General features: G+C 34.1%; 1 protein-coding gene across 1 annotated transcript in view; it reads right to left on the reverse strand.

Annotated features, from left to right (window-relative positions):
• The window catches only part of MAN2A1 (mannosidase alpha class 2A member 1), a 111,437-nt gene that overhangs the window by 52,692 nt on the left and 31,871 nt on the right, over positions 1-26,874 (reverse strand). The window contains exons 4-12 of the mRNA XM_027656847.1: positions 26,157-26,328; positions 24,324-24,451; positions 22,677-22,850; positions 21,644-21,830; positions 16,296-16,473; positions 12,103-12,305; positions 8,429-8,614; positions 6,997-7,111; positions 4,252-4,319 (exon numbers count right to left, since the gene is read on the reverse strand). Of these exons, the coding sequence (XP_027512648.1) occupies positions 4,252-4,319; positions 6,997-7,111; positions 8,429-8,614; positions 12,103-12,305; positions 16,296-16,473; positions 21,644-21,830; positions 22,677-22,850; positions 24,324-24,451; positions 26,157-26,328 (1,411 nt within the window). The remainder of the gene's footprint in view (positions 1-4,251; positions 4,320-6,996; positions 7,112-8,428; positions 8,615-12,102; positions 12,306-16,295; positions 16,474-21,643; positions 21,831-22,676; positions 22,851-24,323; positions 24,452-26,156; positions 26,329-26,874) is intronic.

Below are 26,874 nucleotides of genomic sequence, written 5' to 3' on the forward strand. Positions count from 1 at the left end.
TGAGAAAGCAGTGGGTACCCCACCTCTTCCAAGTGAATTTTTGAAAAGATAAGCAACTTGAAAAATCTTGGAGGATTTTCTTTCTCAATAAAAGATCACAAATTTTGGACCTAAGAGGTTAGAAACAACTTGTGCCAAAACTTTAACTACAATCTTATGCCAAAACCTGCTCATAGATACTGAAGTAAGGACAATAGCCTAGTTGATTTTGTATCCTCTATCTGAAAACAAGAAACTTTCTTTTATAAGGTGGATATCAATAAACTGCTTGGTGCTTTAATAGATCTTTGAAGAAATAATTGATTACAGCGCATCCTCCTCATAAATAACCCCCTAGGTAACCTAAACATTTCAACTAGTGGAAATTGTGTCTGCTAAGCTATTGAAGTAGCCTGAATAGAAAGATATATCATAATGTTTCTCTAAGATTAGCTGATAGAAGTTATTTGTGGGAAAATTATTAGAATTGTCAGTTTAGTACTAAATCCTGGATCAATGATTTTTAGAAATCTTTCAATATCACAGTATCTTCAGTTTGGTTAGGATGCCTTAAACCATGCCTGTAGAGCACAGTGGAGCTCAGTACTGAAACTTCCCGGCCAGGTACAGAAAGGTTCAAAAGTTAAAACAAAACGGGGAGTTAAAAAAAATAAAAAGCATGATTGCTCTTGTTAGGTCTTCTCACTCCCAGGTTCACCGTGTTGTGCCAAATAATACTACTAGAAAATCCAAGCTGGTCCAAACAGTCAATTCAGTCATTTGGGTGTGTATCACATTCCCTTGCAATGCTGCCTCCAGGAAACAATGTACATAGAACTAAAAAGAAAAGCTAAAAAATCCTCCCATTCACACTGTCAACATATCCTTCATCTGCTACTAACAGCCCAAATGTGACAACAAGACATTCAAACACAACCCACCCTGCCAAGTCCACTGAGTGCAAGTCTTTTGCCATTTGGGAAGTATGACCTCTGGCAGACTACTTCTAAAAAACTATAATTATATCAATTATAATTATATATTGTACTGGGCACTCACAGAAGGATGAACCAGCAACCAATTTATCAGCTCACTCATGGGCTTTTTCTCCAAGACGTGCAGTAACTTCAAATTTCAAAACAAGACAGAAGTAGTTCCACATCTAGTTAGACATGGAAAGCTTCGTTTTTCAGATGGAAGTAACAATTTTTTAAAAAGCATGCAACTTCATTTAGCAGTTGAAAGGGATGTAGTGTAATTGAAGACTCCATAATTTCAGTATTCAAAAGCCATATCAGAAGATCACTTAGTTGTTCTAAGGTGATGGAGTTACAGTAAGATTTAAAATACTCTGCATACATATTTAATTGAAATTAACACATTACTTTTTAAATAAAACTATGGATTCATAAAAATAAGGCAACAAAGCACTACAGAGAAGAGATGCCCAGGTGAGGGCAGAAACAATACTAAATATATTACAAATGGCACCTACTTAGAAATAGTTTCAAAGATACTTCTCAGCTACACAACAACATGGAGATACCTAACACCAGAACAATAAATACTGAAAGATAGGTCTTTTCCTGTTTTCTTTTTTTCCATGTAATCAAGTTTTACTAGGTCTCCTGTACAGCCTGTCAGATCGGTTTTCAGTACTGACTACAATTTTCATGAGCAGTGAAGAGAACACTTAAATAAAAAACACCAAAAAGGAAGGTTTGATGAAAGACACAAAAACATACTACCAACTACTTTCTCAGAGAAAAGCAGGTTATATTTGCAACTAGTAAAATAATAAGAAAAAAAATGATAGAGTAATTAATCAGATTTTAAAATTATAGGCGATATGAACCAAACTCTTACAAGAATAACCAATTTACAATACAGCTATTTTCAAAAGTCTTGAGATAGAAATGCAAAAGTACCAAAAGCTAAATAGCCAATTAAAGAAAAGTAACATCTTCACAGTTACATTGACTTAATTTCTATCCCATATAATGATATATTAGAACACACTAACAGACAGAAATCTAGAGATTTGATTATAGAGACATGAACAATAAAGACTACTACGAACAGAAGATAAGCGAATAATAAAGTCTTGATGAAAATCAGTATTTTCAATCTGCTAATGCTTCAAAACTTCAAATGAAAAATCAGTTTCTCTCTTACAAGCCTCAGACTTTGAAGTTTAAGCGCCATAATCCTTAATTATAGATTTATTGAGTTGATTTTATGTTTCTACTGAAATTAACATTTCTCACAAAATTCTACTAATAATCTCAGATGCACAGTCATAATAATCAAACACTAGATTTAACCAAATGTTACTGTGTCAGCTTACATACAACTTTTCCCAATGATAACAATGTCAGTGGAGATTCAGACTACAACCAGAGATAAAGTTAGATGCCTAAAAAGACTAAGCTCATTTTTATAAGCGAAAACAGTCTAACAAAGAACATATTCAAATGAAAATTTCAACAACAAAGAAAGCATGAAGTAGTGTACTCTTAAGCATTATTTTTGAAGTGTTTCCAAAATGGAAATCACTACAAAAAGAAACAGGGTTTTAGTCGGCAATATCAATATTCTCTTACAATATTTCTCTGCTCCTTCTCCCTCACTAATTTACGTTCTTTATTCTATCTCCCATATTTCTGACTGCACAGTCCTTGGAACATCAACCACATCTTATAAGACTATATGGTACCTTCACATTACCAGACAAGGTAAAATCAGCAATTTTCTATCATTGTTATCTTCTCAGTAAGTTAGGACCAATTTATAGAACAATAGCAAAACGTTGCTACAGTAATATTAATTTTAATGTCATGAATATCTATTTAACGCACAACTAAGAGTTTAAAAAAAAAAAAAAGAAAAAGCAAATGCTTGAAATGAATAAACACCAAAAAGGGTTTATAATATACTCAGTATATTATGCAAAGAAATAAGTGGAACAGTGGATGCCAACAAAAGGCATATCAGGGGGTGAAAGGGGCACAGGGAATATTTCAATAGCTAACCTAGGCAAGGAGAGCAAAAGCAATAAAGCTATCCTCAAACGGCAAAGAAAGTCTAAATTATAACATCCCTCCAAACAAGTGTTTATATACTATATATACAATCCTCTTACAGTGAAGAAACATGAGGGGATAATTTTGAAAATGTTGAAATATTTTAGTTAAATAAACATCTAAGCACCTGAATCCTTGGCCATTTTGGATAACATTAAGACAATTTATTAGCACCTATCTAGCACTCCAATAAGAGAATAAAAGTTCCTACTTAAAAAATAGTATGCTCTAGAGAAAAGCTTATATTAAAACACATTATGTACATTCAGTGTTGGAGGACTGAAGACAGCTTTGCCCAAAAGCTCACAAGGACTAAACTTCACTCACTTTTCAAAAACTTGATTAGAACTTTTTAACAGTAGCAGTTATTCTGCTGAATAGTCAGACACCTTCATGAATTAGGTAAGTTTTATTAGCTTGCCACTTGCTAGAACTAGAGAAATTAAATGCCAACATCAGTAAAAATAGCATTCACTGCTTTTTAAATGAATCTTAAATCTTCCACTCTATGAGCAAAACCCATGTATTACTTGATTTACACACAGTAGCTCTCATACCCATAGGTCTTATTCACTTCATTAGGATTAGTCAACTTTTAATGGATGTGTAAGTTATTTCAGGTAGGATACTGAGTGTTCATGGGAACAGCTGAATGTCAGTTTCAACCGAATACTCTACAACTACATATAAATTAAAAAGAAAGCCTTCTTAATACAGTGGAAAGTTGGAGTTAAGAGAAGACATTGTCCTAGTTTACCTTTTACTTGAATTCTTAAGACAATACAGTATTTAGAAATTGTGATTTTGAGGCCTTATATAAAAAAGGTTTTGCTCACAATGCTAATTGCAGCACCTGAAATTCTGTTTAATTAGAATTCTCTACTGCTTCTCTCTAGCATAATTTATTTAGTATTACAATGTTCTAAAATCACACAGAAACAGAATACTTGCTTCAGATGTGGTATGTGAGAAATGCCTATATTTTACCATGCTGTGTCCTCTTTCAATTAGAAATAACAGTATTAGCATAATATCCCAGACTACTTTTTTTTTTAACTTCTAGCTCTACTTCGAGTGAAAATTGAAAGAAAAAAAAAAGGATATGGTATAAAAAGCTACTTACTAGGTAATGAAAACACATACATTGCTAAAAGAACCTCAGACACTAAGTAATATGTAAATTATTTACCTTGGTTGCAATGTCAGCTTCATAACTGTCTTGTGTGGCAAAGAATCTTGAGAGGCCTGAACATCATCCTGCAAGAAAATATCTTTGAATTTGCTTTTGAATACACTTAAATTGATAATATAGGAACTTTCTCTATGAATTTTGTGAAGTAGAAAACCATGTTAACAATACCATTAACCAAAGCCTATTTTAGCACATTACTCAGGATGACAGACCCCTACACTTCATAAAATAAGTATTTCAGATTGACAAAAGAAAGAGGTTCAATTTGGCCCATTCATTGAGAAACACCTGTTTTCATTAAATGCCTTATTAGATGCCAGTATCAAATTTTTACCCATTGTTTTCATTTTTGCAAAGAAGACTTCATAATCACCAACTTCTTTCAAATTTTGCAAATACTTATCATATATTTTTATTAACTTTCCCTTGCTATAAATTGACCCCGAAACACCACACTGCTGTGTATTTATCACCAGGATTCACTGTCTAGTCTTCTATCAGCTCTTGTTGCCTTATATTGTACCTAGAGAAAAATTTCAAAAAAAAAACCATAATTTGAGGTGTGGTAAGATTTTTATGTGATATAAATTATGTGAAGAATTATTTCACAATACTGAGATCTTACTTTTCACTGGCTTCTCTCTTTTCTTAAACGCAACATGACCCAGGGCTCATTTCCACCGAGAAAACGTAGAGACAAGACATTGCTGACACTGTTGCATTAGTCTAAGTAAGAGAACAGCCAAGCTGTTGATGAACAACGCATTCCTTTTAGTTCATGCAACGCTGACCACTACAGACTTTGAAACCGAAGTGCAAAGTTCTCAGTTTCTCAAAACATCCTCAAAATCATGTTTTTCAAATCCAACTATTGTCACTTACATGAAAATTTTCTTTCTGCACTTAAAGAAATAAGACTAATGTACAGGAATGTTGCAATAGTTGCACAGTTTTACTCGTACAGTTTAAATCTCATCCTATTGGTTGGGTAGTTCTGCGATCTCTTTTTCAGTGTATTGCCTTCCAAACCATCTAGTTTTCATTTTTTTACTAATGTAGAGTCTGTAAAACTTAACACATGAAGTTAAAAGTACTAAGTCATCAACTAAGAAAACTGTGACATGCTTTTGCATGTAACTAACAATTAAGAATAGTAGGAAAAGTGCAAGTAGTGTCATTCCAGAGTCCTTTCATCATATCTTATTTACAGCTTCTTTTTTTCTGGGCTTCAAGAAGGGAAACTTTCTTCTAGTTGTACCTACTACCTGCTGGAATGCTGCTGCTACAGTCCCGCGCTCTGTTCCTTCCTCTATGTTTTTTTTTCCTTCTTCACCCCCCAAAACCAACATCCATTTTCAATCTCAAAGTCTTCATCATTTGTCTTTCTCAGCTCACTTCACATTCATTCTGAATGCTCATCTGTGAGCAATTCTTGATGTCAGCTTCCATCGGCCACCAAATACCATGATTCTGTACTGTAAAACAAGTGCCTTTGAACTTTCTACTTGCTCAAGGTTTGCAAAGGCTCTTGTAAATATACTGAAGTTAGAAGTCTACAAATCCCACATTAAAAAGTTGTGATATCTGATGTCCTGCAGAGATACTACATTTATGATATGTTGCAGATACTGTTTGTCATACAGATAAATCATAATCTACTTCTGTAATCTCCTTATTTTTTATATTTTATATATATATAATAAATTCATTGAAATAAGAACTTTTATTTTAATTTCTGCTTTCACAGTGGTAATAATAGGTTTGACTTAGTATGCTCCTAGGCAATACACAATTTAAACAGCAATTAGTACTTCTACAATGCAGTGGTATTAATCCAGACTCATAAAGAACGGGAACAAAGAAAGTTTAGTAAAATGTAACATCAAGACATCTTCCAATATAATTCAGAGCAGAAGTAAAAACTTCATTCCATGAATGACTTCGAAATATTTTTACTTTCTGAAGGTGCACATTCAATTTGGTAGCCTTTCCAAACAGGAGAAAAATGATGTATTTCTGGCACACACCCAAATAGTACACACATGCAACATGCATATATATATACATATATATTTGTATAAGACTCATAAAAAGTATAAAGAATTATTTTAGCAATTTTTTAATATATACATATGACTGGAAGAGTAATTCAAGAACATGTTTTGTCAAGGTGCTCTTCACTGTAAAACAGGTCTCAAAATGAGAAATGGGGTAACGTTGCTGACTTTATCATTCATTTCATTGAACATTCCTGTTTCCCTGTTTCAAATAATTTCAGCTAAGGCAAAAAAAAAAAAAAAAAGATTTTGTCTCGCAAATTCAGCTTAGACTTCTGTTTGGGATGAAAATTTTCTTCTTCCCATATTTTTTAAGTTACAAGTCAAATTACAGGACTGTCTACCATTATATATTCACTGACATATGCATATCACCTAAGTCATCAACAAATTTATGCCCACAAGAAAATTAGAACACCTAGTTTTACTATCTAATTCACAAAGTGGAACAAACTAAGACCCTTTGCTTTAGATGTGTGGGCTTTTTTTCAGCAATAACTGCTGAAATGTTTGCTTTTTACTTTCTAATACCTTCAATTAATACGAACAGTGATAAGAAGAAGATTTTTGAGAAGGGATTAGCCGCAAATTTAGTTCTGACTTTTCCAGGTCACTCAAACTGACTGTATTGAAAAGACAGAGATCACTTTTAATTTTGAGAAAAAAATCAAGAAAGACAGCTCACCATCTTCAGGAATGGGGTTGATGCATCATAAGTATAAGCACTTTTATCCTTTAGGACAAGAATATGAGCAGAGTCAATTATCACTTTCTTCAGGTTCATTATTGAATGAAAAAGCCTGTTAAAACATTTAAAGTTTTAATTAGTTTTGAGTTGCTTTTATTCAATGTCGTAACATCAAAATTTAAAAATATTAAAGAACTCAACAATATGAGTTGTAGAAAAGCAAATGTAATTTTTAGTATCAATATAGCATGAATTAAGAATAGCTAGTTGCAATGGGTGACCAGACTAAAAAAAGCAGAAACATTCTGAATTTCAGTACATTCCTGCCTTGCATAGTGAAAGTGAAGTAGATCTATTATACTATAAAAGGTATACCCTTAGAATACTTTTTCAAGTACGTTTTCAAAATGCTAATCTTATGAAAGTTTGTGATTATGTTTGATTTCCAGTTTCTGTAGTGGAGACAAGCCTGAGATGTTGGTCACAAAGTCAAGATTGCATTTATGTAGGATTTAAAAAACAATCAGAAACACAAAATTTAAATTTTTACTATGTTTTCCATTGCTTCAATTCACACAATGCTTACTAATTCTTAAATACAGAGGGCTGGGCAATTTTATTTGTAAAGTGAAAAAAGCCTTTATTTTACTGTCTCATAACCAAGTTAATTACGCATGCTGGCACTTTGATTACACCTATGCTTCAAAAACACTTGTAACAAAATAGATTAAAATAAGAAGGAGTATTTAAGATGTATTTAAAACAATGATATAATTAATGAACATGCTGTACTATCAACTGTCTACCCTCATCTACCTCAATCAAATTTCCTAGTTATTAACATTCCAATACGTAACAATTTTCTGAAGAAACCCATAAATAAAGCATGTACATACACACAAACCCATATATCATACAATCTTCTTCAAAAAATTCTATGAAGCAGTTAACAGAATAATTTGTCAGTCCTGAGAAAGCAACTACCCACTAGCTACAACAACAGTAAACAAAAACAGATACATTAAGTAGAAAACTGTCAACATCAAAAAGATTTTCCATATTGAAGGAAGGTAAATTAGAGGGTGTGGGATTTTCCAAGGAATATATGCTTAAATTAGCTTATCTCTTGATCATTGTTTAAGAAAGACAAAAATAATCTCCTATATAACAGTTACTGCAAAAAATAACAGCTGTTATTAAAGAAATCTCAGTATTGCATCTACCTAGCTTCTTGTGAAACCTCTAAAAATCTGGATATCGAATTCCTACTTAGAGAATTAAAATAAATGAAGAGCATGGGGAATCAGATCCACTTCTCATGCAGAGCACCACTACACTCTCAGTACTGAGTATGTTACTATATCAAATCTGTATCTCTGAAATAACCAGTTCTGTTCCAAAAAAGCAAACGGAAATTAAGTTTAATTACCTAGTGCCATAATCCACAACTACCCAATCTTTGGCTGTTCCTGTAATAGCGTCATGATGCTGAAAGAGTCCAAGGTTCCTCCTGGCTTCTGCCAGTAATTTATAGTTATTCACTGAAGGAAACACACTCATCTTCTCAGATTTACTGGACTGTACCAAAGCCAAGGAGTAGAGAATTTCAGCTGCCCTGGAATTGCACAGAATAATGAAGTATTTATATAGCGTTAAAAAGTAAAAAGCAACACACATTTTACCCAAAGAATAAACTGATGTTTCACGTCTTTCCTCATGCATAGTTCCAAGAGCTCTTTAAATCTTGATCTTGCACATTTTAGCCTGTTTCTAGCTTCATACAGTAGCTTCCTGCAAGGCTTCTGTGATGGAAAACAGAGCTTTAAAATAAAAATCTGACAGTACAAACTAACACACCATTTTCACAAATGTGTGAGGTATAAAGATTTGGCCTTAAAATATCACAGTATAGATAGTCTGCCTTAGAGAAAATATACAATTTCCATTTTAAAAGCAACTTATTAATCAAATAAAATTGTCTTAAATAAATATACTAATCTGTATAGTAGCTAATATCTATTCTGCCATTTGCACTTTAAACAAACTAAATTATTCTAAGGACTTAAGCACTTCAGGTACCTGCTCACTATACATTCACCTGAATGGTGATAACACTGGATTCAAAAACCCTTAGATTGCATAGAATTCAGAGCCCTTCTCTTCTACATCTGATGCAAAAGCCTAGCATTAAAATATTACCACTAAATTCTCACTTCCTTTATGAGAATCTAAATTTATTTTACAAAAAATATCCCCATAATTTCCAGTCATTATGAAAATTTCACTAACAAAAATGGTTGTAGAAATTCTAGGAAAATGTCTGTTAACTTTTTTCCTATCTTCTTTTCCTCAAATGTTGCAGTTCTATTTTTGTACATCTGATATGTAGTTAAGCTTTCTCAAGCATTTGAAGAAACAAATACGATACAAGTTGATGTTATAAAAAGCAAGTAAAGAAAAATAACATATGTTTTTGAAATGCTAACTCCTAAGCATGTAAATAAAATAAAAAATAAAAAAGGAAAATACATTAACTTTTACATTTACCCAAGCTGCCAGTGAGTACATGTGTTCAGTTTTAAACTACGTACAACAACAAATTTAACAAACATACTCAACTATTTTTCAGACTATGTATTGATATGAATAGTTAACATGAAAAATACCTTTGGATTCAGTTTAGTCTCTTTGTCTTTATGCAACACATAGGTGACAATTATGTAAAAACTGCAACTAGCACATACCCAACTAAACTGTAAATGTAACACCCTAACCATTTCCATATTGTCAATATTTGAGGAAGAGGATGAGATTTTGCTCTTACAGGTTAGGTAATTGCTCAGACACTACACACAAAATCAAGGTGATAGAAAGCTATAATTCCTTTTTTAAAATTACTAGCACACTTGAGTTTAATCACAGTAATTTAACTGTTGCTTAGCATAAATTCCTACATCTATGCATCCCTCCTACTTTGTTCTATTGCAGCTTAACTTGAAAGGAAAATGAAAATATTTTAGTTGAAAAAAAAAGGCATCAGATGCACACTTATCCAACGAATAGATCCTGTCTGAAAGCAGTTTACCTTTTTTAAAAAAGAATCTGAGTTAGCCCCTAAACCTGACCTAACTGTACCTGTAAAGAGGAGAACGCAAATCAAAATGCAGGTTAGATTTCCCTCTCCACCACCCACATGGATTCAATTTTACTTTCTGTTAATGGGAAAGACTCTCAGATGCAGAATTTTCCTTTCAGGTCTTAATATTATTCTAAACATTACAATGGTCAAAGATGGCAGACAGTTAGAAATATGACACTGTATTAGCAAACACTTCAACTTAAAGGTAAGCATCTCTGGAATACCTTTCCATAAAAGCTGTATTAGGCCTAGATTTTCTCACCTCTATTTCAAACTACTGCAGATCATCTAAAATAGTTTCCACAAGTTTTCCACTTTGCTGTAATTTTTCACTATCTCTTTCTGACAGGACACTACAAATAGACCAAAATCTGCATCACTAGTTGCTCAAAGCCTACACTACATTACCTTTAGGCCCAGTTTACATCTAACCTAAATAAATAATTTTTCCAAGAATTTCTGAACTTTAGGATGTAGTATTTTCTATCCATCTGTACAGTTAGAAGTATCACGGCAGCATTTGTCCTGCTTCTGAATTACTTTAACAATCGTTTTTTCTGCAGAATGACTGTAATTTTCCCCTGCTTACATCAGTAAAGAATAAAAACACAGAATGTGTTCCTAACTTGTCCCCAACTATGCTGTTGTTCTTCCTATCTCTCCATTACTTTAAACAAACGTTTGGTCATTGACTTTATCACCCTTTAAACTACTTCATCCATCTCTTATTTAAGATTAAAAAATCAATTATATCTCACATCAGCAATGATGTCAATCTCCATTACAAATTACTTAAGTTTACATGTACTTCTTTAATACACAAACCTGAAACTTTTTTATAAACAGGAAAAACCTAAAAAAAAAAACTCTTTTGCTACTTAAATGGGTAGTTATCATATTAGGCTCTGAGTCTGAACACTGTTTTTTGGCTATTAAGTAGCAGTGAAATACTACTTAATTCTGACATTGCTGGAACTCAAAAGCATTTTTTCTTGGTAAAGAATACACGTGAACCTGTTCATGGTTCATTCCCCCACAAATACATACATATATTCAAAATAGCCAAGAAATACCATGGAAAAATTAATCACAAGGTTGGAATCAGGACTTGCTGATCACTTCAGTAGTATTTGAGAACAACTTATTTGTTTGGAAGGAAAAAATACCATTGCATTTCTGTGAATTTACTAATAAAACAGATATACCAACCAATCTTTGTACCAAGACCTGCATTTGGGGCCCATTTAGGCTATCCTTACTGTAAGTAAACTTAAACAGTGCATTTCAAAATCACTTCTCCATCTGTCCAACAGATTTAGAGTATGGTGCTGGTTTGCCTGGGGCAGAGTTAATTTTCTTCCCAATGCCTGGTGTGGAGGCTGTGTTTTGCATTTGTGCTGAACACAGGGTTGATAATACAGAGATATTTTTGTTATTGTTGAGCAGGACTTACACAGAGCCAAGGCCTTATCTGCTTCTCATACTGCCACACTGGCATGAGAATTTGGGAAGAGACACAGCTGGGACAGGTGATCCCAAAAGACCAGAGGGATATTCCAGACCATATGGCACCATGCTCAGTATATAAAGTGGGGAGGAGGAAGTGGAGGACATTTGGAGTGATGGTGTTTGTCTTCTCAAGTCACTTTTACACATGATGGGGCCCTGCTCTCCTGGACATGGCTGAACACCTGCCCTAACAGAGGAAAAAGTGAATTAATTCCTTGTTCTGCTTTGCATCTCTGCATGGCTTTTGCTTTACCTACTAAACTGTCTGTATCCCAACCTAGGAGTTTTCCAGCTTTTACCCTTCCAATTCTCTCTCCAGTCCTGCTGGTGGGAGAGTGAGAGTGGTTGCTGGGGTTTGGTTGCTGGCTGGGGTTAAACCACGACAAGTACTCATAAATTCATCTCTCCTGTGTGTCAAGATGTATGTTACAAATGTACTGGACAGCAGCATTTACCGTATGTAGGATTCCATAACTCTATCCAGGCGTTTATAGAAGGGTCGTGACGTAAAGTATCCACTCCAGTAATGATGATCTCTGTCTGCATAGGTGAAGAAGTCTCCACTTAAAACAGGAAAAAATGAATTGCTGCTCTTTTCATCCAAATTGCTTTCTTTACGCAGAGCTTCAAAGTAATCTGATAAAGTTCCAAACTGGGCCTGAATGAAAATTAAAATTACTGTAACAAGGCTCCATTTTCTTTATTTAGAAATACAAAGAGAATGCATATGCTTGGTTTTATACACATTTCAGAAATACGCCACTCTTCCAGCAGAATTATAGCAGAAATCCTATCCTAAAGATCTTTAAAGTTCCCCTGCACACTAACCAGACAAGCTGGATAGCTCTTCCAAAAGCATTTCAACGCAGTACATGAAAGAGATGGACTCATTGAAGCAGGTCCAGAAAGAGTCACAAAAATAATTCCCTATGAGGAAAAGCTGAGAGTTCGGGTTGTTCAGCTTGGAGAGGACAAGGCTCTGGGGAGACCTTACTGCAGCCTTTCAGTACAGAAAGGGGGCTTTTAAGAAAGACAGGGGCAGGCCTATCTTTTAAGAAAGATAGTAGGGCCTTTTGTGCTAGGACAAGAGGTACTGGTTTTAAATTAGAGGAGGATAGATTCAGACTAGATATAAAGACACTCAAGGTGCCCAGAGAGGTTACGGATGCCCCACCTTGGAAACATTAAAGGTTGGATGGGATGCGACTCTCAGAAATCTGGTATAATTGAAGATATCCCTACTCATTGCCGGGCAGTTGAACTAGATGGCCTTTAAAGGTCACCACGAACCAAAACTATTCTGTGATTCATGAAATAGGAATTTTATTTTTTTTTTTTTTAAGGATAAAGAGGTATCTAAAATACCAGCTGTCAAGAAATAAATGAAGCATTCTCTCTTGTCTTTGAAGTAAGTCTCTAATACTCAATATTACCTAAGTAGCTGTCTGGACTAAGAAACTTAAGGTAATGCAATAAGCGTATAGTTGTTCTAATCCTGTGTTTTTAAAATTAACTCTCTTATGCTCCAGATCTTGCTTAACCCAAAATGAGTGTTGATCAAAAAAAATTAGCATTTGCTTTCAGAAGCTTGTTTGGTTTGGTTTGTTTTTTTTTTTAACTACGTAAAAAGAAATTGTGTTTATAGATGTAACATGTGAGAATACAAAAAAAAAAATTCACTGTCTTCGGCTCATTTTTTAAAATACTCAGACAATGTAATAGCAGACCTTTGCAGGGCAGGTCAAAAGATGGTACCCTCAAGTTTGAGGAGAACAAAAGGAAAAAAAAAAAAAAGGGAAAGGGATTGATGTCAGTGTTGCTAGTATTGAAAGATAGTGTTATAGAAGGCATAGATGGCAAACGATTTTGAATGAAAGCGAAAAAACCAATTAATAAAAGCTGGAACAGCACAGAAGATCATGTTACTGGAAGTATCCTCATAACAAACTATAATGATAATACCTCAAATTTATATCAAGTCATTTTTTTTCTAGTATTATTTTTTTAACAAGCATACAATGTAGCATGCTACAATTTACAACTCCAAAACCAAGCTTTTGGGAAAAATCTTTTAAAAGTGACTTGGAATATAAGGACTATCACTGTGACAATAAAGACATACTTTCTCATCATGTAAAAAAACCAGTTTTACTTCAAAATCATTCAGAACATCCAACTATCTGTTAGATGGGTACGACATGAGAACTTGCCACTTAAAATGGCAGTAAAGCAGAGAAAGATAAATATTGGCCCAGAAATCTCATCATTAGTACACCTTGTCTTAACAGGCACTTCTATGACACTTGGTCTTTTCCATCACTATCATAGGCACCTACAAGTAGAATTCAGAAGAAAATGAGAAACAAAATCAATGCATCAAGAGAAGTCAAGACACAGGTGATCTCAATTCTGTAGGCTGCGTTACATCAGAGGAATAAAACCTCACCAGAGGAAGCATCAAAGTCAGGTGAATGGAAACAGTGAAATAAGCTGGCAGATTCCTCTACTGGCATACAAAAAGACTCAACCTAATTTACGTATAACAGATGTAAAGGAGATCTCAGAATGGGAGATTGAACTCCTCAAGATCAAAGCAGGTGTCTTTCACAGCAGTGCACTACATACTTTTAGAACTATACAATAGCTGCTGGCAGAAGAATCTCAATGGTAACAGACATATCGACTAGATAAACACCTTAAAGAGCTGTCGGAAACAGTAAATCTCTTGTAAGATCAGAAAGGCAGAGTAGGCAGTCCCTTGTGTAAGTAATAATATCCTAGACTTAAGGAAGAAACGTGAACTCTTCTTCTATATAATCTCAGTTCTAACAAAGCTGAGCATGATCTGTTACTTGCCTGTGGAGTTACATTCCACTAGGGAAAGTGCAGAAGAGTATGAAAGTTCTCCATTTAAACTCATATCTTCAAGGATAAATTACATCAGTTTAGAACAAAACAAGTAAACAAACAAAAACATGCAAACATAAAAAACCCAACCCACAGACAACACACAAGACAGAAAAAAGAAGACAATAAAACTCACAAAAACACCCCCAAAAAACCAGAGAGATAAGAAAACCCTAACTAATTGAATAAAATGAAAAGGAGAAATATTCCAATACTAACAGTACTCCAGCTGATCAAAGTACTCTAGGTATGAAGTGGCAGACCCAGGGGATGTCATAACTTTTTGTCTGGATATTAAGGACCAGAAAAAGGGTTGGGTACTTCTATGAGGGTCACAAGGGCTAATGTGATTCCCAAGACATTCATCCACATGGGCACACCGAGGCTAATGAAGTAGACTGCTAGAGTCCTTGAAAATGGGTTGAGCAGAACCTGTACAATAAGAAACTTTCAGATGTATCAGGAGAGGAGTGGTCTTTAAAAGAATGACTTCAGAGCTAGAGCCTTCAGTTTCTGCCCAGAGACAAAATCATCCAGTCCAGATTAGTAGGAACTACAGAAAGCATGTTGCTGCTAGTATCCAAAGAGTGACTACCTGCACAGTACATCCATCTTTGACAGGAGTAAAGCTAGCAATAGCAGCAAGCTTTAGTTTTAAAAGATAAGCTTTAGATTTAAAAAATTTGAAGAGTATAGTCCAGGTCTATCTCCCTCCACTAAGACACAGTAGTCATTCACATGCATCATGTCACCCACATCCCATAGGTAACATGCAAAATCCAGCTTTCAGATAAGGTATAATCCCAAGAAATCATCTTTCATATGCAGAACACAAGTCCAGAAGTCAACAGAAAGAACTAATGTACTTCAGGCACTGCTCAAACACACAGTTAGAAGAATCAGGGGAGGTCTCAGAAAAGATGAGGGAAAACAGATGCATGCACAAACCAGATGAATGATACCAGACCTGGGTTTAAAAAGCCTAAATGTGAAACCAGCAACAGTGCACTCTAACATGATACTCAAACCCCCAAGGTTGTGGTCTCCTATTTCTTATTGCCATGCTGAAAGATGAAGAAAGGTTGTCTGAGTACATCCATAGAATAAGGAGTCTTTAGAGCAATCAGTTTACACATTAGAATATATGAATGTGTGTATTAACACTCAAACATAATTAATGATTTAAGGTGACATCTCATCTGATAAATGTGTTAGTATACTCAGTCCTTCTGTAGCCAGGTCAGTCTTGGATTTCATTGTATTCAAAAACATGAGCCAGAAATGGCGTCTCTTAGGATTTTTTTGTTTGTTTGCTTTGGGCCATAAAACCAAGACAACCCAAATAAAGCAGCAAAATTCACTTGAAATTCTAAAAAGAAAATACAACAGTTTTAAGTAACAAAGCCTGATACCCTTAGATAACAATGTCTGAAGCCTGTGAAAAAAACTAAGAGTGTTAAGAAAACAATCAAACCTAATAGCCCTTCTCCAAATTAATCTAGTTTGGGAATTATTTCTAGTTTTCAAGCAGATATTACTAATAGAAAAGTTTTTGTTTTGGGGGCAGAGAAGGTACTAAAGGTAAAAAATGTAATCTAAAAAGGCAAATTAATCTGCTGTTAAAACGTCATAGTTGAAAAAAAAAAAACCAAATCCAACTACAATTTTTTTTTCCATAAAGAATCTCAGTATACTGGGAAATACTATTTTCTCCACCAACCAGAAAATGTGCTGTGTTTACCTTAACATGCCACTCAGGATGAGAATTCATGTAATCAAACAGCTTTTGATAATTTTGGTACTGCTGATCCCATTCTGAGCTCTCAGTATAGCGGAAATCATCCCCCAGTGGAGCCAACAGAACTTTAGTACGGAAAAGCTTTGACTTCTTTCTGTATTGATCTAAAATAATCCAAGCCCTTGAGAAGGAAAAAAGAAAAGAGCAATTCAGAAACCAGAAGAAGAAAATTCAGCATTTGGCAAAACAATTCTTAGATATCAAGTTGTGCATTATGGTGACTCGTTAAACAAGACATACAAAAGTCTCTTTTTGTAATAAAAAGTTGGATGCAATCCTCCCCACTGGGAGAATATTTAACCTACTATTGTTGCAAACACTGTGCTAATTAAATCCTTCAATAAGCTTATCAAGCTCCATCTCAAACAGTAGGGCAGTTTGGATCAACTTGTTCCCGTGCTAAAACTAACTTACAGTTCAAATTATGTTTACCTGCATTATATTTAGACAACAATCCTAATCCTCTCCAGCCCTTATTTACAATAATAAGCAAGCTCTTCTCATCCCCTCTGATGATTTGCTTAGATACTTTTCTTCATATCTTCATGTCCTTGACAGAAAAACTGCCCACAAATTAATCTCTGAGGAACACCTACTAACTATTGGATGGGTAAACTATCAGTTCTGTCATTAAGCAGCAATATATTAGAAGTCACGAGTGTGATATCTATTTCCCCTCTTCCTCCTCCAAGTTACAATTATTATCAACATCTTCAGATGCTGATCCTCTCTAATTAAAATTACGTAACTAATTTTCTGAGGAAATACAAACTTTAGTAATATATTTAAGAAAACAGCAATACAAATTACAGTGTTTTAAAGAGAAAAATAGCAACATCCAGATTCCAGTGAGTTTTTTGTTTCTACAGGTATTTTCTATAGATGCTCCAGCAAAATCAACTTTCAACCAATATTCTTGAAGATTTACTATATTATGCAGATATTATGCAAAAATTCTACTCCAATATATTTGAAACTCATATTTCTTTTAACAGCATGTCAAGGCTTACTTATTTATCAGAATACAGAAATACTGAATAAATACAAAGTTTGGCTGTATTCTGGAAGGAGAAAAGGGCCACAATATTAACTTTAGTTAAGAATCTACAGAGTTCTACTGAGTCTAGAATTTATGCAAAAAGTGGCTTCCCCCTGTTCCCCGTCTATTATTTGATTTATAGTTCAGATTACTAAGTATTTGTTCTTGAATCAGTACTTTCCATGGCTTTGAACACGTTGTAAATTTAAACACAAAAACTTCCTAACTGCACAGCTACCAGAACAACTGGCACAACACAAGACTTTACAATGCTTTCTTCTAGACCAGTCAAACTGAAATTTTCCACATGTAGTCCATAGTTAAAATTATACTTTATGTTTGAGCCTCTTGAAAAATGCAAGTCGCAGTTAATAGGACAGTTGACTTTGACATCTCTCTTCCAAGTCCTCCTCCAGTTTATTTCCAAATCTACTGCAAAAATTCATCAGTATTGCTGTTCTCCCTTTCTACTCATAACTGTGAGTTATCTTATTAGAAATTTTTAAGGGGGTAGCACGATCTTCTTTCAATTGCAAACCAATTTCAATTGCGAAAACACTGACGAAAAATTAGATGTCTCATATATGTTGTTAAGTTTCTCTTAAATAACTTCCTAAATTGTTACTTCAGAGAGGAGTGAGAAAGAGTCAAAAGAAAATCCCAGAGAGAATTTGGTGAAGATGAAAAATACTTCCAGGAAAGAAAATATTCCACTGAGTCCCATGAATTTTTTACCCTTACTATTCCCCCATGAAATAGCATTAGATACATTTTGATATATGTTTATCCTGCCTACATGAGTGAAAATCTAAAAACAAAGGAGATCAGAGATGATAAACTTCTTGTTTTAAAGCTTTCAGATTATCACTGAATGATTGACACCTTCCACAAATAAAGAAAACCCCTTTGTATCACAAGTGTGTTCTTTTAATGCAAAAAATTCAAGCGTTCAGCTAAATACATATGAAAACAATATGGCTGGTTTTGCCTCTTCCTATGTCAAAGGAGGAGGAGCAATAGTCACCCAGAGTCCGTGGGAATCACAAGAAATTTTGCAGCAGCTATAGCAAGTCCTATGTGACATGTTTGACAGTGTTTATGGCCTCATTAGGGACTCACTCTTCGACAATGAGAAAATTTGCAACTAGAAAAATTCTTTCCTATTTCCACACATGGAAGAGAGAGACATACACCACAACAAACTCTGCTTCCACTGGGGGAAAGAAAAAAAAAAGCAGGCAAAACCCAACAGCTATTTTTTATTCCTAATGTGAAAAGCTTCAGCATTTAAAAATATGGACAAGAATGCAGCTGCAAATCAGGGCAAGTGCAATGCTGTTACAAAGTGTAATTAACAAGTACAAGCTTTTCATTAGGTTGCTGCTTCATTCCTTCTTACTAAGTCACAACTCAAGTAGCAAGGCAATGAAAAATCCAACAATTACTAGCCTGAAGTTTTCAATTCAACATCTCTTGATGTATATGTAAGGCCATAATAGCACTGACATCAAACACAACAGTCCCAGCTGAGTATTCAAGATCTGGGTTTTATTAATTTTATTTTATCTTTAACATTGAAGAAAAGTCAGCGATCTAAACCTGGTCTCTAAATTAATGAACATTTTTCAAATCCATGTCATCTAGATCTCCTGTATTTTTCCAGTCTTAAAGTAATCAGAGATGAGGGACAGATTAATTAGTATTCTATAAACCTTTAACCTTGGAAAGCTTATGATGTAGAGATAGATTTTCCAATTACTTCTCACACCTCTCCTCATCACAACAACTGTAAAATATGTTATTACAGAGGTCAGATCAATGAGGTTTTTGGTTGTTTACAGTATGTCAACATTTTCATAAAATACAAGTGATGTTTTAGCATTCTCCACCAAAACATTACTTCCTGTGTTTTAGTGGCTTTGTTTGAAAATAGACACTAAAAGTGCAGTTTCAGTGTTCCAAATGTAAATACTCCAGGTTTCCAACTCAAAGACCATGTGTAAGTCTTACTTTTCCCTTAGGCATCATCTAGCATACTGCTGTTTCAATTCTGTTAGACACCAAAACTGTTTTTATCTACCAAAAGTTGATGTAAAAGATTAAGTTTCAGAGACCATATTGAGATGATAACCTCTTCAACTTGATCATATGTTCACTACATACCTGCCTCATTTATCTTATTCTTCGATATCCTTTGACACGTGAAAGAACCATTTCTGTTACAAGATCTAATTTAGATTGTTATACAAAGGTTGCATCTAGGAAGTGCAAGGATAAAATAAGATCTAATTAAAAAACAAGACCATTAAAAAAACTATTCCAAGCAGACACTCTACATTTTATTTATAGCCTCTACGTTTCAGGTATTTTTTAAAGAAGTTATTACTCTTCTGAAAATATTTGTCCCAGTTAACTGAGATACATAGTCAAGATTTTTCTTTCTACAACTTTGATTTAAAGGCATAAGAGCTTTCCTTCACATTTTATAAGCATTGAGTGTGTCATAATGATTCTTCTACTTTTCTGTTGTCACCATCAGCTTTTATTTCTTTATTTTTTTTTAATTATTTTTTCCTACTATCACTCCAATTTCTACTTTAAAATATGACAATTGTAATGTATTCTGGTTTATTTTGGTTTTATCTTCAATAACATTTTGTAATTTAATTTTAATGATAAAGTGAAGTTTTCATAACGCTTTTCAGAATTTATCCTCATAAAAAAGGAGATGCATACTTGACATGTAGACAACCAATGCATCATCACTTTATCATCACTTTAAAACTTCAGCATCAAGAGCCAAAAAGTCACCCTGCTACCCTTAAATACATTTGTTATATTCAGCAATTTGTACCAATTGTAAACACCTAAATAGATTTCTAACTCTGGAAATTTGGGATATTTTGAAGGCCTGAAGATAGTAACAGGACCATAGAATACAAGCATTTACTGGAAAAACTTTCGGCAGTTCTAGTTTTCCTTTCTTTTCTTTTTTTTTTTTTTTTTTAATTTCCCCCCACCTCCTCCCAAAACTGAAAAATAGTTTTGTGAAGATATAAACTTGATTCTTGACTGTGGCAAAACAACACAGTGTTTCTATCTGAAAACTAAAACTGAGGCTAATAGGATTTCCCATCATAAGACACGTAAGACATAGGACTCAGATTCATTTAAGGTGTGCACTTCAGAAAACCTAGGCAACAGATTGTCGCGTTTTTCAAAGATATACCATTTAGGAAATATGCCACTGTTTGTAGTTAGAGCATACTATACCATGCTGCTCCTGCCTGAAGTGTTCCACTTGCAGGGGACAGATCACTGCTCATAAAATTCACAAAAACTACAGGAAACCAGTAACATGACTACAACCAGATGACTATGTTCTACTAAACAGATGACAATGTTCTGCCTGTCATTCAGAGATTGACTCATGTATCATGAATAGAAAAGAAAAAAAAAATTCATCCTTCTTAACTACAACCTTCCTTCAAATTTCACTGACAATTATGTTCTGAACTAAGGAGCACACACTACATTAAGTAATAGGTAATATTTACCTATTACAAGCTTATTTTAAGAACTTGTACTGGTTTTGACTGGGGTAGAGTTAATTTATTTCACAGTAGCTGGTATGGGTCTGTGATTTCGATCTGCACTGATATTTTAGATGTTTTAGTTATTGCTGGGCAGGGCTTGCACTGAAGCCAAGTCCTTTTCTGCTTCTCACCCCGCCCCACCAACAAGCAGGCTCGGGGTGCACAAGGAGTGGGAAGGGGACACAGTGAGGACAACTGACCTCAATAGACCAAAGGGATATTTAATAACTTGTGATGTCATCCTTAATATATAAAGCTCAGGGAAGAAGGAGGAAGCAGGAGATGTTTGGAGTGATGTGTTTTTCTTTCCAAGTCACATGGGATGGAGCCCTATTCTCCCACGGATGGCTGAATACCTGCCAGCCCATGGGAAGCAGTGAATTAGTTGCTTGGTTTGCTTTGCGTGTATTTGCAGCTTTTCCTTTACCTATTAAATTGCCTTTATCTCTTACTGATGAGTTTTCTCACTTTTACCCTTCTGGTTCTCTCCCTCAAACCCACCATGGGGCCAGTGAGTGAGCAGTTGTGTGGAGCTGAGCTGTTAAAACACAACAGAACTATATAAATTCACCAAGCTATGCTACATGTCATCTTTAACCAGCATAATTCTGGGTTTTTTTAAATTTATTCCCTTCGGGAATACATTAAAACTGTACCTGTGTTGAACATTTCCAGCATGAATGGCTTCTGGTGGAACTCTCCAAGGACAACTTACTCTTCCTCCAGGAAGTCGTTTGAAATCAAACTGGCAGCAGATTTTCGGGTCCGGACCACACGTATGAGGAACATCATAGCTATAGAAAGGCATCATATGACAAAGAATATCTGTACTGGATCCCAAATCTGGAATTAAATACACAGAGTACACCTTTAAAATAAACCTTATCAGATTTGCCAAAACTAAATTAATTCCATGATCTTAATCTAAGAATTGCACTAAAAACACTAGATTAAGACAATTTCTATTTTGAATATCTATATCTTAAGTCTACCTCTGTATGTACCTTATATATAGAGATGATAAAACCAGATTCAGCCAAGATTGGGGTATTATAATGACTTTCAGAATTTTGGAGGTAACCAAGCATATCTTTTATACTTTGAGTGAATCAAAACAACTGAAAAATAAAATCCAACAAAACAAAGCAAAGAAAAAAATCAAACCAAAAGCCAATCACCTCATTAGCACAACATTTGAATTAGCTGAAATGTTCCTTCTCGTACACTTTATTTCCACATAGAAGGAAATAAAGGAGTAGGAGGGAGGAAAAGAAACGAAAGCAGAGAAAGAATTTTCCACCCCTTATATTTTTTTTTATGCATACTTGCAAGGCACATGAGAGAATGAAAATAAGAGAAAGTAAAAGCACAAATGAAAATGAAGAAAAAAAATTGGAGGAACAATAGCAATAACACAGGTTTTTAACACCTTTCCTACCTCGCAGCTATTCTCATTCCCTTTCCGTTATTCAAAAAAGGGGGAAAAAAAAAAGGAAAAGAGGAAAAAGTTAAGCTAGATGAAAAACTTTGGATTTTTTTTTTAATCAGAACAGCAAGTTTAAAATTTTCAAGTTTAGACTTACTCCTCTAAGCCTGTTCTAAAAACTTCCATAGTATTTTTTCAAATTCTCGTTGCATTTTACCCAGGTAAATTAACAAAATAAATTGATATAAAGGAAAAACATATACCCCAGTTCTGTCTCCAAAAAAATTCGAGTGTCTTTTGTATCGCAAAATGTTTTTTAACTGAATAATGAACTCTCTGTATAAGCATATTGGAAAATCCTGTGCGTTTCAGAAGGTAAGCCATTGTTGGTGAATGCCCAAAAGGATCAACTGCCCAGCCAGACTTTGGTTTTACTCCTGTTGACAAAAGAAAAAAGCAAAAAGAAGAGAAAGTTTTACTTTTGACCCAAAGAAAGCTATACCAATAATTCAAATCAGACCACTAAAGATAATATTTCGAAGAAGATATACAGTTAACTATTCAGCCTCCTGCAGAACACCCCCAGCAATTAACAAGATAGAACTAAACAGATAAACAATTAAACAAACAAATAAACAAATCAAATATCTTATAAGCAAGACATTCTAAATAAATAAAAATATTCAGGATTAGTACTCCTTGTTGCTACACTATTTCAATTGTGCACTGAACATCTTTACTCAGAATCATAATGAAACACATCTCCCTTTTCAGTTTAAGTAGCTTACAGATGTTACAACTGAAAAAAAAAGCTGAAGGAAAATGAACAGATGTAGATGGATTGATACTGTAGCTTGTTGAAATTTAACTGCTATTTAAATAACATTAATCTTTTTTGGTTTCAGAACTAACTTTTCTTTTGATTTATTAGTTTGATGATCAATGGAATCACATTAATGAATACCCTCTTTTCTCTGAACTTCATATAGTAAATAAGGAACCTATATCTGACTCTTAGTTCTTCAGCATAGTTCCACTGGCACTTTTTACCATCTTTCCAAAAGAAAACAAAACAGTAAGGAATGCAATCCCTTTTATTAGGTCTTTCCTCCCCCATCCAATTATGTCAAGCTGTGTTTTTGGAAATTGCAATCTAAGAAAAACGGTGGAACAGCTTTCCAAAATAATTTCAGTTAATTGCATGAAATAATGTTATTATTAAAATCACTGTACAAATATTTTCTATATATAAAGGGTTATCTCTACGTATGGAACTAAACAAAAAATCCATCCCAAAGCCAGCAAAACAGTTCAGTCAATGTAACTGCAGTCAGTAATTCCTCAAAGTTGCAACAGCAGCATTTTTATTTTTCAATTATAAACAATTCTAACATTACAATCAGTTTAGGGTTTATAACTACTACTACTACTGCTACATCTAAATTTCATATTTACTTTTTTTGAAAGCTTTACATAAGAGAACCTAATGAATAAGAAAGCCTGCAGAAGAGATCCAAACACATGAAAGAAATGTAAATTTTTCATTCATTTTAAGACCTTTGTCATGATTTTTAAAACACTGATATGGCAACTGGAAACTGCTAGTGATACCAGAAATGGTATCTAAAACTCGGCATGCTCTAGTGTTAATATTTTGTTATGCCAATATTCCATGCATATCTTACATTGATCAAGACAAAATGTTATGACATAAAATTGTTCGAATTCCCTTTGCCCAGGAACTTCTATCTGCAATCACAAATTGCAAATACTGGACTCCTGCAAGTGGTCTGATTTATTCTTTTAGGAAAATAAAGTAAAGAGAGCCTCCTAAACAACTCAAAAAAAAAAAAAAAACCAAAACAACAAACCAGTATTAACATAGTTAAATTTTAGATCAATATACATACCAAGGTTCTTTTCTAGCCACTGATGTCCTTCTATTAGTTGGTCAATTAAAGCAAAATAATGAGCAGAGGCTTCATCAGACATGACCCATCCTCCTGTTACTATTTCAAATTGTCCATCTTTTATTAACCTGAAAAACATGTAAATTTTGTTCAGAATCTTCCATATGAAAACACACTCTTAAAAATCAATTTCTGTATACCCAGTAGGTATTTAACAGTGAGGCGATGCCAAAATCTAAATTACTCGTGCAACTTCCATAATTGGACTACATTTCTTTAATCAAATTGGGAATAACGAATAGTCGAACAGTGACATTTTAATGCCTCTGCGCAATGAAAACCAGCTCTACTGCATGTGCCATATTAGATACCTTTTTTTTTAAATCAGGAAGAACACTGTTTCCTGTACAGATTACAAAAATAAAAATGTATGTGCCGTGGTACTGATGGCCAATTGAGCAAGATGCCCAGATATTACACATTCCAAGCACTACTACTATCTCCCCATCTTTGATCTAACGTTCATTTTAGAGTTTTAGAAAGCCAACAGATCTTAGAAGTTTATTGTCTCTATAAAGGCTTCACATCATCACACTCATTAAAATGCCTTCTTGAAACAGATCACAAGATAATCCAGTCTCTCTATTGTCAGTGAACATAATGACCACATTTCCAACATCAGGTTGTCCTTACAGTTTCAGCATTTACATTGTACACCAGAGTATAAATCTTTAATGAACTCAAGAAAGAAATGCAGTGAACTTATCAAAATTTAGTCACATCATAGATAATACCCATAAGAGTAATGAAAAACATAGCAAAAAAATAATCTACAGGGCACTTCTTTGAGTTAGAGCAGCTTAATCAATACCTGACTCCTCTGAAGAGAGGACATAGTTACCTAGTGATTATCATTTACTGTTTATTGTGTTACAAGAGACCTTTTTAATGTCAAAAAACAACAGCTGTGCTATAATACTCCTGCATTGTACATAAATTTTTAATTACTAGTTTTCTACATAATTCCCCAGATTTCCAGCATTACCTAACCTTTACAGCTGTGAAGATCTAACAGACTTACTATATACTGCAACACATGCATCTTGAAGCAGGGCATGAGAAGGAGGGCATCACAAAGAGAAGCCAAGAACTGTTAGTTCCTATCTTAAAGCAAAGTCAAAAAAAAAAAACCCAACAAAAAACAATCACCACTTCCTGAAAACTCCAAACTAGATCCTTAGTTCAAGTTTATCCAAGAAGCCTGCTTTCTTGTCTCAATATCTAGGGAAATCTTTTACTTCTACATTACCTTTTGACTTGTGATTTTAAAAATAACTAAGAAGAGTAAGACTTTAGAATACATACTACTTTACCATTAAAGCAGCTGAATGTTTATAAAAAACTCCACATACTTCAAAACAAACAAAAAACCCCTCATTTCATAATTATTAACATAATTGCTAATAATTATTAACATAAGTAGCTATTATGAAAGATTATATTTATTCCACAGCCAATACTTTAATGTGACTGCAAATAAAGTTTGTAATCACAATTTCATTACAACTTGAATGATATCTTCATGGCTGTACATAGAAACATTCAGTAAAATTTTTAAGCAACTCAGTAATTTGTCTTCAGTTTTCTGAAGAGATTTCTATTTTGCAAGTGGAAAAAACCCAAATCAAGTCCAAAAAGTCAGAACTGAAGCAGACAACTGTTCTAGCAATTCTGCATCACAGTAAGTTGAAATCTCAAGTCTACAGTGTAGTCAAAATACATAAATCTCGGAGCACGATACATGGAAGGTAAGATATAGTTCAGCGTTCAAACCTTTTAACAGCATCCTTTTTTTGGCTATCTATTCCGTCCCACCATTTTGAAAAGTAGGAAATCTCGGACCATATAAACTTCCTTCGATTGTCTTCTTGCAGTTTTATAACCATGTTATTTAAAATATGCTGTGTCTGATCTCTAAAGTAATCATCAAAAGTCTTCAGCCAACCTAAGAAAAAGAACAAATGAAATTGAAGTTGCTTCCAATAGCCTTAGGGAACTGCCTTCTTTCTGCTCCCCACAAAAACTTAAGTGAAGGTTTTTCTTAGAAAACTGAACTTTATGTGCTGCGAACAGCTTTAAGCGCTAAACTTCTCAGGAGTTTGATTTTACAAAGTTTAGATGTTTTATTTCTTAAATTTATAAATGTATACTGGATTACTAGGCTTTCTACTTCGTAAAATAGAAAGTTTGATCAATGGAATACATGGAATACATGGGCACCAGCAATCGTGGATTTTCTTTTTTTTATTTATTTTTAATTTAAGGAAAAATTAAGTAATTGAAAAGGAAAAAGTACATATCAGCAAATTGATCTTCCTTGAGAAGTTCCATTAGGTTTCCTCATCTCTCAGATCAAGAGGACTGTAGCATCTACTGACAGATTATCTTCCCAGTCCACACCCTATTCCCAAAACACACAGAAATACTGAGAAATAAGCCAGGAATAAAACTCTAATTTCCTTAATTCAGTATGTCAAGAAAAACTTGTGAG

Source organism: Corapipo altera, unplaced genomic scaffold, assembly GCF_003945725.1.
Source record: "Corapipo altera isolate COAL_440 unplaced genomic scaffold, ASM394572v1 61281, whole genome shotgun sequence".
NCBI classification, from domain to species: domain Eukaryota; kingdom Metazoa; phylum Chordata; class Aves; order Passeriformes; family Pipridae; genus Corapipo; species Corapipo altera.